Source organism: Chiloscyllium plagiosum, unplaced genomic scaffold (genome assembly GCF_037043375.1).
Source record: "Chiloscyllium plagiosum isolate Xiang-an unplaced genomic scaffold, Cpla_swu_hap1 HiC_scaffold_5, whole genome shotgun sequence".
Classification (NCBI taxonomy): domain Eukaryota; kingdom Metazoa; phylum Chordata; class Chondrichthyes; order Orectolobiformes; family Hemiscylliidae; genus Chiloscyllium; species Chiloscyllium plagiosum.
This window is the reverse complement of record NW_028270143.1, coordinates 80,011,138-80,026,659: the sequence shown is the minus strand read 5'-3', so window position 1 is coordinate 80,026,659 and position 15,522 is coordinate 80,011,138. Positions and strand designations below refer to the sequence as shown.

General features: G+C 41.9%; 1 protein-coding gene across 2 annotated transcripts in view; it reads left to right on the top strand.

Annotated features, from left to right (window-relative positions):
• Positions 1-14,483, top strand: part of LOC122550004 (STEAP1 protein-like) — a 55,457-nt gene extending 40,974 nt beyond the window's left edge. For both annotated transcript variants that reach the window (XM_087987355.1, XM_043690369.2), the window contains exons 4-5: positions 11,520-11,684; positions 12,418-14,483. In XM_087987355.1, coding sequence (XP_087843481.1) covers positions 11,520-11,684; positions 12,418-12,729 — 477 coding nt within the window. In that variant the 3' untranslated portion in view covers positions 12,730-14,483. The remainder of the gene's footprint in view (positions 1-11,519; positions 11,685-12,417) is intronic.
• Positions 14,484-15,522: the final 1,039 nt, after the last annotated feature.

Sequence of the window (15,522 nt, the reverse complement as noted above, 5' to 3'; positions counted from 1 at the left end):
TTTGGATGCGAATATAGGAAATATGGTTAGTAAGTTTGCAGATGATACCAAAATAAGTTTGTGTAGTAGACACTGACAAAGATTATCTCAGAGTACAACATTACCTTGGTCAGATGGGTCCATGGGCTGAGGAGTGGCAGATAGAGTTTAATTTAGATAAATGTGAGGTGATACACATTGGCAAGGCAAATCAGGGCAGGTCTTATACAGTTAATGAAAGGGCCCTAGGGAGTTTGCCAAACAAAGAGAAACAAAGGTCCATGTGCATAGTTCTTTTATAGTGGAGTCGCAGGTAGACAGAGTGGTGAAGAAGGTGTTTGGTACACTTGCCTTCATTGGTCAGTGCATTGAGTATAGGAATTGGGATGACATGTTGTGGCTGTACAGGACATTTTAATTTTAGGCTAATTTTAGAATACTGTGTTAAAATCTGGTTACCCTTCTACAGGAAAGATGTTGTTAAACTTGAGAGGATGCAGAAAAGGTTTACAAGGATGTTGCTGGGAGTAGAGGGTTGCATTATCGGGAGAGGCTGAATAGGCTGGGACTTTTTTTCCCTGGAGCATTGGAAGCTGAGAGGTGACCTTAAAGAGATTTACAAAGTCATGAGGCACATGCATAAAGTGAATAGCCAAGGTCTTTTTCCGAAGGTTGGTGGAGTCCAAAACTAGAAGGCACAGGTTTAAGGTGAGAAAGGAAAGATTTAAAAATGATCTGAAGGGTAACATGTTCACACAGAGGGTGATATGGAACAAGCTGCCAGAGGAAGTGGTGGAGGTATCTCAATGGGTACATGAATAGGAAGGGTTTTGAGGGATATGGGAAAAGAGTTGTGAACTGTGAAGGGGACATTGCAGAACTCCAGAAGCACATAGAAAGATTAATGGAGTTGGCAGAGGGGAGATAGTTGTAATTCGCTGCAGAGAAATGTAAGATAATGCATCTTGATAGGAAAAACATTAAAAAACAATACAAAATAGGGGGTGAAGCAGCAGAGAAACCCGGTATATATCTGCACAGATCATTCAGTGTGGCAGGACAATTAGAAAGAACAGCAACTAAATCATCCAACATCCTTGGTTTATTAATAGGGCTATAGAATACAAGTGTAAGAAGGTGATGTTGAACTTGTATAATAGTTATTGGACCTCAGCTGGAGTATTGTGTACAGTTCTGAACATCACATTATGGAAAGGATCTGAACACACTGGAGAGATTGCAGAAAATGTTTACAAGAATGCTTCTAGGAATGAGGAATTTCAATTATGAGGATAGATTGGAGAAGTTGGGACTATTCTCCTTGGAGAGAAGAAGGCTAAGAGGAGATCTGATAGAGGTTTTCAAAATCATAAGCAGGCTGGAGAGACACAAGAATCATTGCCTGGGTCTTCTACTTTTTCTCATTTACATAAATGATTTGGATGCAAGCATAAGAGGTACAGTTAGTAAATTTGCAGATGATACCAAAATTGAAGGTGTAGGGGACAGACTCAGATTACAACAGGATCTTGACTAGATGGGCCACTGGGCTGAGAAGTGGCAAATGGAGTTTAATTCAGATAAATGCGAGGTGCTGCATTTTGGGAAAGCAAATCTTAGCAGGACTTATACACTTCATGGTAAGGTCCTAGGGAGTGTTGCTGAACAAAGAGACCTTGGAGTGCAGGTTCATAGCTCCTTGAAAGTGGAGGCGCAGGTAGATAGGATAGTGAAAAAGGTGTTTGGTATGCTTTCCTTTAATGGTTAGAGTTATTGAGTACAGGTGTTGCAGCTGTACAGGACATTGGTTAGGCCACTGTTGGGATATTGCATGCAGTTCTGGTCTCCTTCCTATTGAAAAGATGTTGTGAAACTTGAAAGGGTTCAGAAAAGATTTCCAAGGATGTTGCCAGGGTTGGAGGATTTGAGCTAAAGGGAGGGGCTGAACAGGCTGGGGCTGTTTTCCCTGGAGCGTCGGAAGCTGAGGGGTGACCTTACAGAGGTTCACAAAATTTTGAGGGGCATGGATAGGGTAAATAGGCAAAGTCTTTCCCCTGGGATGGGGGAGTCCAGAACAAGAGGGCATAGATTAGATTACTTAGTGGAAACAGGCCCTTCGGCCCAACAAGTCCACACCGCCCCGCCGAAGCGCAACCCACCCATACCCCTACATTTACCCCTTACCTAACACTATGGGCAATTTTAGATTTAGATTAGATTTAGATTTAGATTAGATTACAGTGTGGAAACAGGCCCTTCGGCCCAACAAGTCCACACCAACCCGCCGAAGCGAAACCCACCCATACCCCTACCCCTACATTTACCCCTTACCTAACACTACAGGCAATTTAGTATGGCCAATTCACCTGACCCTGCACATCTTTGGATGGTGGGAGGAAACCGGAGCACCTGGAGGAAACCCACGCAGACACGGGGAGAACGTGCAAACTCCACACAGTCAGTCGCCTGAGGTGGGAATTGAACCCGGGTCTCTGGCGCTGTGAGGCAGCAGTGCTAACCACTGTGCCACCGTGCCGCCCACCCTAGGTTTAGGGTGAGAGGGGAAAGATATAAAAGAGACCTGAGAAGCAACTTTTTCACATGGAGGGCGGTACGTGTATGGAATGAGCTGCCAGAGGATGTGGTGGAGGCTGGTACAATTGAAACATTTAAAAGGCATTTGGATGGGTATATGAATAGGAAGGGTTTGGAGGGATATGGGCCGGGTGCTGGCAGGTGGGACTAGAATTAGTTGGGATATCTGGTCGGCATGGACAAGTTGGACCACAGGGTCTGTTTCCATTCTGTACATCTCTATGACTCTAATAGATAGGAAATATTTGTTAAAGTGAAGTACAAAAGAAGGAAGAATGTAGTAGGGAACAACTTTTTTCACTCCGCAAGTAGTTAGAGTATGAAATGCACTGCCTAGAAGTGTGGTGGAGACAGTTTCAATTGAGCATCCAAGAGGGCATCGGATGACTATTTTGATAAAAATAATGCAGGGAAAGAGTAGGAAATTGTTACTTGGTAATGATGCTCATTTAATGACCTGGAATAGGTATGATGGGCCAAATGGCTTCCTTCTACATCGTAACAATTCTGTGATTGTCTCAACAGCAGCTTCTCCGTATCAACGTTTTGTTCTCACAGCCTCCATACCTCACATAGCAGTTTCTGGGTTCCCTCTGATTTTTAAGCACTAGCTCTCAAAAAGAAATCTCCAAAGACACAGCACATAACTTCCACAAACTCAGCATAAGCACTTAACCCATTTCCTCTGCAAGTGATTGCCTGGTCCTTTCTAAAAAGTACAAATACCATTGATGGTTTGTGTTGTCCTGAATGGGTCTTGCATTTAAGTTAATCGACTGGAACACATGGAAGATTTGCTAGTGGTGGTTAATAGATGAAAAATACCTCAGGCGATTTATTGATGGGAAAAAATATTCAGTTATATAGATACATTAAAAAAGTAAAAGATGCTAGTGCTAAATCCTTCTTGCAGCAGAAACTGCATCACAAAGAAAATTTGTCCTGTGTTTAAGAAAATATAATGTCAAATCAACTGGTATGACAGTGGGACACCTCAACTGCACCAATTCAGAGGTTTCTGGTGCACACAGGTCCCTTGTTACAATCGACAGTGCCCATATTCCTTGCCACTGGTATTTGACTCCTTTTCAAACAATTGGACCCTGGAATTCAACATTCATGGAACACTTTAACCACCTCCTGATCTGAACATTGGAAGATGTATGACTCTTACTGAAGAATGAGATCAGTAAGCCTGCTAAACACAAAAAAAAAATACATCAGGCTTAAACAGTTCTCAGTACAAATAATTTCTCACTCATACAGGATGGTCAAGGACCAGAAGAGTGGATTATTGCCCATTATTGTGACCAGAGGAAATTTAAACTAAAAATAACAACATATGTTTAGATAAATTAAAATTCCCTTTTGAATGAAAAATCTGAAAAGAGAATCAGTAATGTAAAAGTCAAAGGGGTCTACCCCAGTGCAGAAAAATGCCCTTTGACTCACTGAGTCTGCATTGGTCAAAAACAATAACTAACTAATCCTCATTTTCTAATCCCATTTTCCAGCACTTGGTCTCGACATCACAAGTGCACACCTGAATACTTCCTAATTGTTATGAAGGTTTCTACCTCTACCACCTCTCCAGGCACTAACTTCCAGGTTCCCATGACCTTCTGGTTTAAAAATATTTTTCCTCACATCCCCTCTAAATCTCCTGCCCACTAACTTAAATTTATGCCCCGGTCATTGATCCTTCCCAGCAAAGCGAGAAGTTGCTTCCTATATGCCCCTCATCATTTTATACATTTCGATCATGTCCCTCCTCAGACTCCTCTGCTCTAAGGAAAACAATCCCATTCTATCCAATCTCTTCTCATAACTAAAACTTGCCAACACAGGCAACATCTCTTTGGCATCTTCTTCAGTGCAAACACTTCACTCATATAAATGTGATTTCAAAGTAAACACAATACTCTAGCAGTGACTGATCCAACATTTTATATAGTTCCAGTTTCACCTCCCTGCTCTTAGACTCTTTGCCTCAGTTAATAAAAGCAAGTATCCCATACGCCTTCACAACCACTTTATCTTCCTGAACAAACTACCTTAAGGGACCAGTGGACATGAACACTAAGGTCCCTCTGATCCTTTGTGCTTCTCAGGGTCCTACTGTTCATCATGTATTCATGAGTGCTGATTTGCAAGCAGAGAACAGGAGAGATCAATATCAAAAAATACAAGTCATGGTCAATGTGGTCTGTTGTTTTGATTAGTTTTTGTTCACAAGGAAATATAGATGAGCTTTCAGTTTTTTTGGTGCTTTGGGTTTCTGATTTTTTTTTTGCAATTCTTGCAGGGACATGACACCAAGGGGTGATGCAAAAGTGTGGGGGAGGTTGTTTGTGACGTGGGTTTAGGCAATGGTACGGATTTGCAATTCTCTGTAGTAAGGAAATGGCAAGATGGAGTGCCTAGTCCATTGGCGGCATTTTTGGACATTTCAATCAGGCTCTTGCTGAACTTTAGGAGAATCTTGGGAATTTTAGTAAAGTGAAAGGAGTGACTTTCATTCATATCATACCATACATGACTACAGGAGGTCTCAAAACACTTTGCAGCCAATGGAATACTTCTAATGTTTAGTTACTGCTGTCATGAAGGAAATGGGCCCTAATCTATGAAAAATTGAACATATATTTAACGAATGATTGAAAGAATCCCTGGAGAATCTGCTTATACTGGTAGGATAGACATTTATTTTTAAAATATTTTTATTGAGAAAAAGATTTAGATTTTTTTACAGTTATAAAATAACTACAACATAGTATAGTAATCTTATAATATAACAATATCAGTAAACAAACAACTACTCTACTCCACAAACAGTTTAAAAGCAAAGAGAAAGAATAAAGAAAATAAAACCCTACCCATACTACAATCAATAAATAAACACAAAAAAACTAAATTAAATCTAATTGAACAAAGGCAAATTAAACTAAGTTACAACACTCAGAACAACCCCACCAAAGCTCCCCATTACCGGGAGCATCACTTGGCATACCCATATATGTTCGGGATTTTTCCTCTCAGGGGCTCCTGGCCTGCCAGACAGAGCCCTCACGGCTACACAAAAGTTCTGACCAATATCACTGACAAGTCTGCATCTATATAGTTCAAAAAGGGCCGCCACATCTTATAAAAGAATTCAATTTTTTGGAGCACCATACTTGCAAGGAAGTCCAGGGAATTGTGCTCCATAACTAACCTACGCCACCCCGAAATTCCTGGGGTATTTTCCGACACCCAGCTCATCAGAATGTTCTTCCTCGCACAATATGAAAGAATATTAAACAGTTTCTTCCCATGCGTGTCCAAAGAGCGGAGATTCAGCAAGCCCAAGAGGGGGAACAGCAGGTCTACCTTGACGTTGGTTCCCAAGACCCCTTCCAAGACACTAGCTATAGTGCCCCAATACCTGTGAAGCTTGTGGCATGACTACAAGCAATGAGTCAGAGTACCAATATCTGTTTTACATTTGAGACACATTGGAGACGCTCCTGTCTTAAAATTTGCAAGCCACTCTGATGCCAGATAAGCCCTGTGGAGTACCTTCAGTGACATACCCTGCATCCTATTGCAAATCAAAATCTTTGTTTCGTTCTCCCAAATATCCTCCCATGCCTCTGACGAGATCTCCACCCCCAATTCCTGAGTCCAGATGCCGCACAGCAGCTCCATGTCCTTCGAGACACTACCTCCTAATAAATGATAGATGGTGCTGACTGAAAGAGTACCTGTGGACCGGAGTACTCTCCTCTCCACACAGACGAACCATTAATGTAGTCTTTTTCTGTATAAAGTCCCTAATCTGAAAATAACAAAAGAGGTCTCTCCTAGATAGTTCGTATTTCTGGCTCAACTGCTCGAAAGATATCATGACCTCCCCGTCAAATAAGTTTCCCAAACAGAAAACGTCTCTGGACTCCCAAAGCTTAAAGCCAGAATTCATCGATCCAGGCCAGAATCCTGGTATTCCTGCTATGGGAGAAAAAAGGGAAGTTTTTTTGTAAATTGCCCTCAGTTTGTCGCATCGTTCTCCATGCTTTAACTGTATTAAGGACAATCTGCCTGGGAAGCCTAGATGTCCAACCAGATTCACCGCGGGTCCTGGCAAGCCCAATCAGCCACATAGGATAATAAGGAACTTCATTGATATTTCTTAAAATCTGGAAGGTCCACACCTCCTACCAGCTGTGGAAGCTGCAATTTGGCAAGCTTAATAAGAGGCCGCCTGTGATGCCAGATAAAAGAACTGAGCCAACTGTTAAGCCTCCGTAGCGCCTGCCTGGGCAGCATCAAAGGGAGCATTTGCATGGGATATAATAAACAAGAAAGAACATTCATTTTCACCAGAGCTATTCTCCCCAACCAGGATATCGGAAGATTCCCCCCCAGTGCTGAAGGTCCTACCTCATCTTCTCTAGCAACTGCACAAAAGTAGCTTTATATAATTGATCAAAGGCAGGGGTGATAAAAATGCCCAAGTACAGGAGGCCTCCCTGTGACCATCTGAAAGGGTATTGGATTGCACCCCCAACTTTGGGTACTCTAACAAGACGGAGCCTCCCCCACCTACCCCCCATGTCTGGTCCTCCTTTACAATGGAGGGCAAGATCTTCTCCAACCTTGATGCCAGCATTTTCAACAAAATTTTAAAATCTACATTTAATAATGATATAGCCCTGTACAAGGTACAATCCTCTGGGGCTTTCCCTCTCTTGATATTTAGGGAGATATTTGCTTCTCTCAGAAAGGAACGGAGGCAGTCCTGACTGTAAATATAATTGTACATATCCAACATTGGCCCAGCCAGCATGTTTATAGACTCTTTATAAAACTCGCTCTGAAATCCATCTGGTCCGGACGCTTTACCACTCTGGAGATGCCTCACCACCTCCCGTATCTCTTGGATTGTCAGAGGGGCAGTCAAAAGAGACGCCTCTCTGAAGTTACACCTGGGAGGTCCAAGGTCTTAATAAAGGACTCCACCTTTGCCAATCTGTCCTCACAGCTCTCCGACTGGTACAACTCAGAGTGAAGTTTCCTGAATGCCATGTTAATATTTTTGGAATCGCAAGTGAGAGTACCAACATATTCTCCGATGGGTGTGATAGATTGGGCATCACTTTTTTCTTTCAGGCCAGATACGTCAGTTTTTCACCATACTCGAATAACCTCTGTTTCACAAAGGAGATCTCCCTCTGGAGAGCGCAGCATTCAGAGCAGCCCTGAGGGCTGTAATCTGCTGCAACTTGGTCACAGACGGTCTGTAAAAGTATGCTTTCTCAGTTGCACTCAGCCAGGCCTCAAGCATACACTGCTGCTCTCCCCTCTGCCGCCCCTGGGTCGCCAAGTGAGAAATAATCAAATATCTTGCATAAATCTTGGCGGTCTCCCAGAGCACCAATGGGTTACTGGCCATACCTGAATTTTTAAAAAATTTAAATTTTTGCGAAAAAGACTCTGTAAACTTGCTATCCTTCAGGAGGAAAGGATTATACACCAATCCCACTAGCCTGTCCCATTACCTCCAGCATTAACCTCCATGTACACTACTGCATGGTCAGAAATGGTGATGTTCCCAATTCTACAGGACAGCACCAAATTCAAAAAGGCCAATGGAGCAAAAAAACATGTCAATCCTGGTGTAGCACTTGTGTAAGTGAGAGAAAAAGGTGAAGTCCCTAACCTCAGGGTGAAGACATCTCCACACATCCAACAACTCCAGCTAGCCACTCCGGTCCACCAGTTGCCTGGATTGCAGGGATAAGCCCATGAGACCCCTGGACATCCTGTCTACCTCGAGGTCCATAAGACGGTTAAAGTCTCCCCCTGTAATCATATGACACACTCCAAAGGTCATCAACCTGGAAGGTGCATCCATTAAAAATTTGAGGGGGTGTGCCAGGGACAACATACATTCAAAATCCCATACTCCTTTCCATAAGGATCATAAACCACCCATATTCATCCTTAATTTAGTCTAACAGCTGAAATGGGAGATTCTTCTGGATGAGTATAGCAACTCCTCTGCTTTTAGAATTAAAGGATGAGAAAATCACCCAGCCGAACCTTCCCTGCTGTAACCTTAAGTGCTCCTTACCGGTTAGATGTTTCTTGTAGTAAGGCTTGAAAGTGTCTTCTTTCTCTTAATCAGTGAATGATTCCCCTTAATACTCCAGGCGCACCATTTAAATGAACTATTAGCCATGGCCGTCCGAGACAGTCCGTGACCCCCGGGAGGAAGAGCCCTGCTCATAACGCGCCGAGTGAAAACAGTAAACAGTTCGTTTCAACTTGAGAATACAACTACAAAACCTACCAGATCAAAACTTCTAACAACTACTTCTACAATGAACCAACATATAAAACAAATAAGAGGAGACTTTTGCCTTTGCCACAGGGAGTACTGACACAACCCACTAACCCCTCCATGTTTCCTTCTAGCTGAAGCCACGCCCTAAATCCAGGCAAAACAAAGTTAAAAAAAATTACATGCATCTTATAACAAAATTAAAAGTGAGCATTCAGCCCGTCCCATCTATACTTTGACCCTAAGCAATCCTGGTAACCACCTCCCCCAATCCCCCCGCCCCATCCCATACCAAGAGAGGGAAAAGAAAATAGAATGATAGAAAAACAAAGGATAATGGGAGGGGAGAAAGAAGGGAGAAGAGGGAAAAAAGAAAAAGGGGACCCCTACATAGTAAAAGAACAAAACCAGGTAAACCAGGCAAACCACAGAAAAAACAAAGTGAACACTATTGTCTATATTATTTGAGCCAGTCTATTTTAAGGTGCCCAGGAAGTCCTTTGCCTTTTCTGATGAGTCAAAATTAAACACGGGCCCTCCGTTGCTGAAATGTAATATTGCCGGATATCTTACAGAATACTGAATATTCAAGTCCCTCAGCCTCCTCTTTCCCTCATCAAAGGCCTTCCTCTTGCGGATCACAACGGCAGAAAAGTCTTGGAAGAACATAATTCTTGATCCCTTTTATATCAGGGCTTGTGGATTCTTCCCCAGTGCTCTGGAAGCTTCCAACAGCATTTGCTTGTCTCTATAGTGGTGGAGTCAAACTAGGACCGGGTGGGGGTGCTGGTCCGATCTGGGCCTGAGCACTGTGACCCGGTGGGCCCACTCGACCCATACCTGGCCTGCACCACGTTCCAGCCCCAAAATCCGCAGGAGCCATTGCTCCAAAAAACTGACTAGCTGGCCTTCTTCCTCCCATTCCGGCAGACCGATCAGGTGGATGTTCTTCCAATGGCCTCAATTTTTGAAGTCGTCGACCTGCTCCACTAAGGTCCAGGACCTGGACCCTACCTGCCGAGGATTCTGCCATGGATTTGGAAGCTGCAGTCCGCTGCTCCACCTCCACGCACACTGCCCGTGCCGCTGGATCTCCTGGTCATGCTTCTGCAGCATGGCCAAGATCAGTTCCATCCTGACCCGGGTCTCCTCCATTGCTGAATCGATCTTCTCTCGGAGTTTCACGAGCTCCAAGACCAGGCTCTGCTCCACAGGTAAGTCCCCTGGGGCATTCGCGGAAGCCGCGATGCGGTTCCAGGCGTGTCCATTGTTGCAGGGAAGTGCTCTGCTTGTTGTCCTTTTCCTTGGTCATCTTCCTTAATCAGCAAAACTGACACACAGCAATCCTGGGGATCTAAAGCTGCTGATTTTTGCCATAGTAATTAAGAAAGGGAGAGTAAATACACCACTTTGCCTGGGTTATGGTGCAGAGGTCAGCAGGGCAGACCTACTGGATTGCCGCTACCTTGGATCTCCAGAACAAACATTTTAAAAATATCTACAGCAATGTTACAAATAATTAAATGTTGACAGTCTGAGTAGACAAGTCAGAGAAACAATCAACATAGGTGTTTCAAGTGCTTATATTTTCACTGATGAAAAGGTACAAAAAATGTTAGGAGATGTATTTTCCATCGGAGATTTAAGAACCTAAATCCTAGACCATGTCCAAAATCTGACCATTTGCTGCTATTTCAGCATCAAATGCTGGCAAATGGGTTAGAGTTATGAAAAGCGATTGGATAGACTGAGATTGTTTAGGATATCTGGTCAGCATGCACAAGTTGGACTGAAGGGTCTCTTTCCATGCTGTATAATTCTACAACTATGACTATCTCTGGATTGGGCCAGAGACAAGCTCAACACCCAACTAGCAGTGCTGATGTCGCCTGGAGACAGACAGCGATTCCCAAAATCGGATGGAGCAGGCAAGAAAGCAGAATGCCAACAGCTTCAAACAAGTGCCCAAATGCTCAGGTACTAGAGCCATGTGGTACTACCACTTATATTATTCTAGTTTGATATTTTATTCAACCCTCAGTACCCTCCCAAGACTTCAAGTCAGCAGCAGCAATAAATAATGACTTAATGTTGTGCTGCTGGCAGCTGTAACAAGCCCCAGATTGTTCACTTTTGTCATTCTCACCTTTAATAGATCGCTCTGCTCTTCTCCAGCGCAAGATCACCAGTGATGTGAACTGCAAGTTAATTGTAGGGAGTAGTTTGTCAGCTCCCAACCATATCCCCCACCTCACACATACACTTTCTGGTAAACAAGTGATCCAAATAACTGCTGCACACCTACAAACCTATTATAATAATCACAAAAATTCTAAAAGGAAAACTATTCACATTGAAAAGCTGCCTGTTGAAATTATCTAATTTGAGAAGCAGTTGAGGTATATGGAATTTGTGGAACAATACACAAAATTCACATTTAGTTTGCTTTTAAGGCAGCTTCATGTTTTTCTCCCCACTCCCCTAGACATGATGTATATTTTGTTAAATAAAGTTTTTGGTATTTGGCCTTTTCTTAACACTCAAACATTTACTTCAACTACGACATATTAAAGATTTTTTGTCATAAATAAGGAATTATTCCATTTGTATATTGATGCAACAGGTGAAACAAAACCAAGAAGATGCTTGGATTGAAGACGATGTTTGGAGAATGGAAATTTATGTTTCTCTAGGAATTTTGGGTCTTGCAATTCTTGCTATATTGACTGTGACTTCAGTTCCTTCGGTCAGCAATTCACTAAATTGGAAAGAATTCCAGTGTATACAGGTACCTTTATAACTCATGCAAAATGACTTAGGTCAAACCATTCATGTGTAGCACCACAGGAATAAAGTGAGGGGTATGGGTTGGATTGTCTATCATTATGCTGAATTTCCAATTACAAGTGTTAATGCCAGAGAGTTAGGGGCTCCTACAATCCTCCCCAATTGCAGTATAGAGGAGATTCATCAGAAATTTTGGCCCAGATTTTCCACTATCCATTCAATCATCATGCCAGTGCAGATAGAAGTTGTGTGCTTGAAGAGCTCCCATAGTAGCACACTCTGAAGGAACGGCCCAGGAATTTGAATTTTCCACTGGGCAAATCCATTATCCAGAAACTCTCCAAAAGTCCCCATTTAAATCAGAAAGTTCAATAAAATAGTTACTCAGGAAAGTCAGTAAGAAGCCAGGTTGAATCGTGACATACGGAAAGTTTTTATTTAACCATCCCTATTTAACCTCTATTGTTACAACCACTGATAAATTTGCATTGTGTGCAAATGTTTGAGCACCTTTATGTGTTTGCTGATGCAAAATAATGTAATACATAAAAACAAATTCAGATTGGAATTGCAGAAGATTAGTTTCTTTTCCTATTAGTATTCACTTTGGAGGACTGCTTACTTTGTATGTATCCTAGTGTGACAAATTGATGGAAGTTGTTTATGATACTCAAAAAGTTTTTTTTATTCTTTTAAGAGCACATTAATTATTTTGTACTTTGTCTGTGTTTCAGTCAAAGATGGGATATTGTGCATTATTCCTATGCACTCTTCATGCTCTGGTATATGCCTGGAGAAAGTGGGTAGAGCTCAAGTATTTCGTCTGGTATACACCTCCAACATTTATCATTGCAGTTTTTTTACCTACTTTAGTTTTGCTTTGCAAAACAGTATTTCTATTCCCATGTCTTGCAAGAAGATTAGGTAGAATTCGACGAGGATGGGAATGGAAGTCAAGGTATAAAAAGGAATCTAAATGTAATATTGATGTCATGGAAGATCAGGCTACTGCTGAAAGATTAACCAGAATGGCAGAAGATTCTTAATAACCTCAGTGCAAAAGAACAATTCTTGCAGTTGGCTGTTATGATACATGCACAGCACATGTTTGTCTTTGTGGACAGTAAAGAAGGGCCCACATTCTGAACTGCTTTCTTCTTGTTAAATATTTCCTAATGCATCATTTAAATGTAGAAAGCTTTGTTCTGCTATGATGAGAGAACAATACTACAAAAGAAAACTTGTCTTCCTTTCCTTTCAAAATTTGAGATAACTAATTATTTTAAAATATTCAGTCAGCATGCATGCTGATCATTGACATATTGAAAATTTTACTGTTTCCTTTATGTATCCAAATAAGAGTTAATCTGTTTTACTAGCCAATATTGAAGCTTGACTTGTGATTGATCATGAAACAGAATAATTCCCAGTAAAAAGACCAGAAAATAAATTATTTCTTTTGGAGGTTTTAGTTATTTCACATATGGTCCCATACCAGCATTAGATATTTTGAGGGCTTAGAATGATCTGCTTTTTCTATCAAAGTGACCATGTTGAGACATAGTGATCATATTTTAACATTTTCTTGTTCTAAACTGTCTGACAAAAAGATTATTTTGAACATTGTGCTCCATATTTGTTTTTTTTTCTGACAATATGCGGTATTCCAGTTCACTTGTATTTTATAATTGTACAGCATCAAAGGGAATGTTGTGCAACTGGCAACTCAGCTGGTGTGGCAGCATCTATGGTGAGAAAGCAGAGCTAATGTGTCCCTCACATCCATCTGGAAGGACAAGTGATGAAGAATCACCTGACTTGAAACGTTAACTGTGCTTTCTCCCCATAGATGCTGCCAGACCTGCTGAGTTTCACCAGCAATTTCTGTTTTTGTACACAGACTGCTTAAATATTGCTCTCCTCATATCTGTACCCGAAGTGGACCTAAATGTGGAGTTCCAACTTGGTGGGTGTTGTTGATGTAATAGCTATTTTTAAAGTTGTCCTTTAATTTATTGACTGAATTGATAATGGCAAGAAATATAAACACTTCCCCAAATAATACCGCACTTGACTATGGATCAGAAGATTCTAAATTTTACTCATGACAGGCTTGAATATTTAAGGGTGGCATGGTGACTCAGTGGTTAGCACTGCTGCCTCAAGTGCCAGGGACCCAGGTTCAATTCCACCCTCAGGTAACCGTCTCTGTGGAGTTTGTACATTTCTCTGTGTGTCTGCGTGGATTTCCTCTGGGTGTTCCAGTTTCCTCCCAACGTCCAAAGATGAGTAGGTTGGGTGCATTGGCCATGTTATATTGCCCATGGTGTTCCGGGGATGGGTGGATTAACCGTGAGAAAAGCAGAGGCGGGTCTGGGTGGGCTCCTCTTTGGAGGGTAGATCTGGGCTCGATGAGCTAATGGCCTGCTTCTACATTAGGGATTTTATGAAAACAATAAAAACGTTTTAAGGCTGTAACAAACAAATTGGTTTTATTATTTAAGGTATTGACTGTGCATTCTGTATTAAAAGTTACTCTCAATGATTATATTTACTTGTAAAATGCATACAGAATATATTTGTTTTTGTATCATATACTCTAAGCTTACATGCTTTTTACTGTAAATATATATTACATTGATACCTGCATAATGGATACAGTTACTGGACTAACAATCTAGAGAGACAAGTTCAAAATGCATAATGAATTCAGTTAGTTAAATATCTGTAGCTCAAGCAGCTATTGCATTACCATTAAGAACCCAACAGCTTTCCTATTTTTAATAAAATAAATTGTCATCTTTACCTAATCTGGCCTGTGTATGACACTAGATCCTCTGAAACTGGTGGGATTGAATTTTAAAAATCTGAAATTAAGTATCTACTGATGACTATGGAACCATTACCAATTATAGAGTCATTAAAAAAAAATCTGGCTCACTGATGTCCTTTAGAAAAGAAAATCTACCATCCTCACCTGACCTACATGTGACTCCTGACCCACAGTAATGTAGTTGACTCTGACATGCTCTCTGAAATGGCCTAGCAAGCCATTCTGTTATATCAGTCGCTATGAAGTCTCAACAAAGAAGTGAAACTGGACAGACCACCAGGAATCAACCTAGGCAGCAGAAAAGACAACGGCAGAAACAGCTCTGTTAACCGTATAAAGTCCTCCTCAACAACATCTGGGACTAGTGCTAAAATTGGGAGCTGAAAATGTGTTGCTGGAAAAGCGCAGCAAGTCAGGCAGCATCCAAGGAGCAGGAGAATCGATGTTTCAGGTATGAGCTCTTCTTCATGAGCCATTCCTGAAGAAGGGCTCATGCCCGAAACGTCGATTCTCCTGCTCCTTGGATGCTGCCTGATCTGCTGCGCTTTTCCAGCAACACATTTTCAGCTCTGATCTCCAGCATCTGCAGTCCTCACTTTATCCTCCAAAATTGGGAGAGCTGCCTCACAGACTACTCAAGAAACAACCTGACGTAGTCAAACCCATGGAATCGTGCCTTCCAGACAATGTCACAGATGCCATCATCACCATCCCTGGATATGTCCTGTCCCACCAGCAGGAAGACCCAGCAAAGATAGTGGCACAATGATAGACAGTCAGAAGAGAATATTCCTGGAAGTCCTCAACATTGATTCTGGACTTCAAGGAGTCTCATGGTTTCAGGTTAAATGTAGGCAAGGAAACTGCCTGCTGATTACCATATACCATCCTCCCTATTGAATAACACTTTGAGGAAGCACTGAGAGTGGCAAAGGCACAAAATGTAATCTGGGTGGGGGATTTCAATGTCCGCCACTGAGAGTGGCTCGGCAGCAATACTACAGAT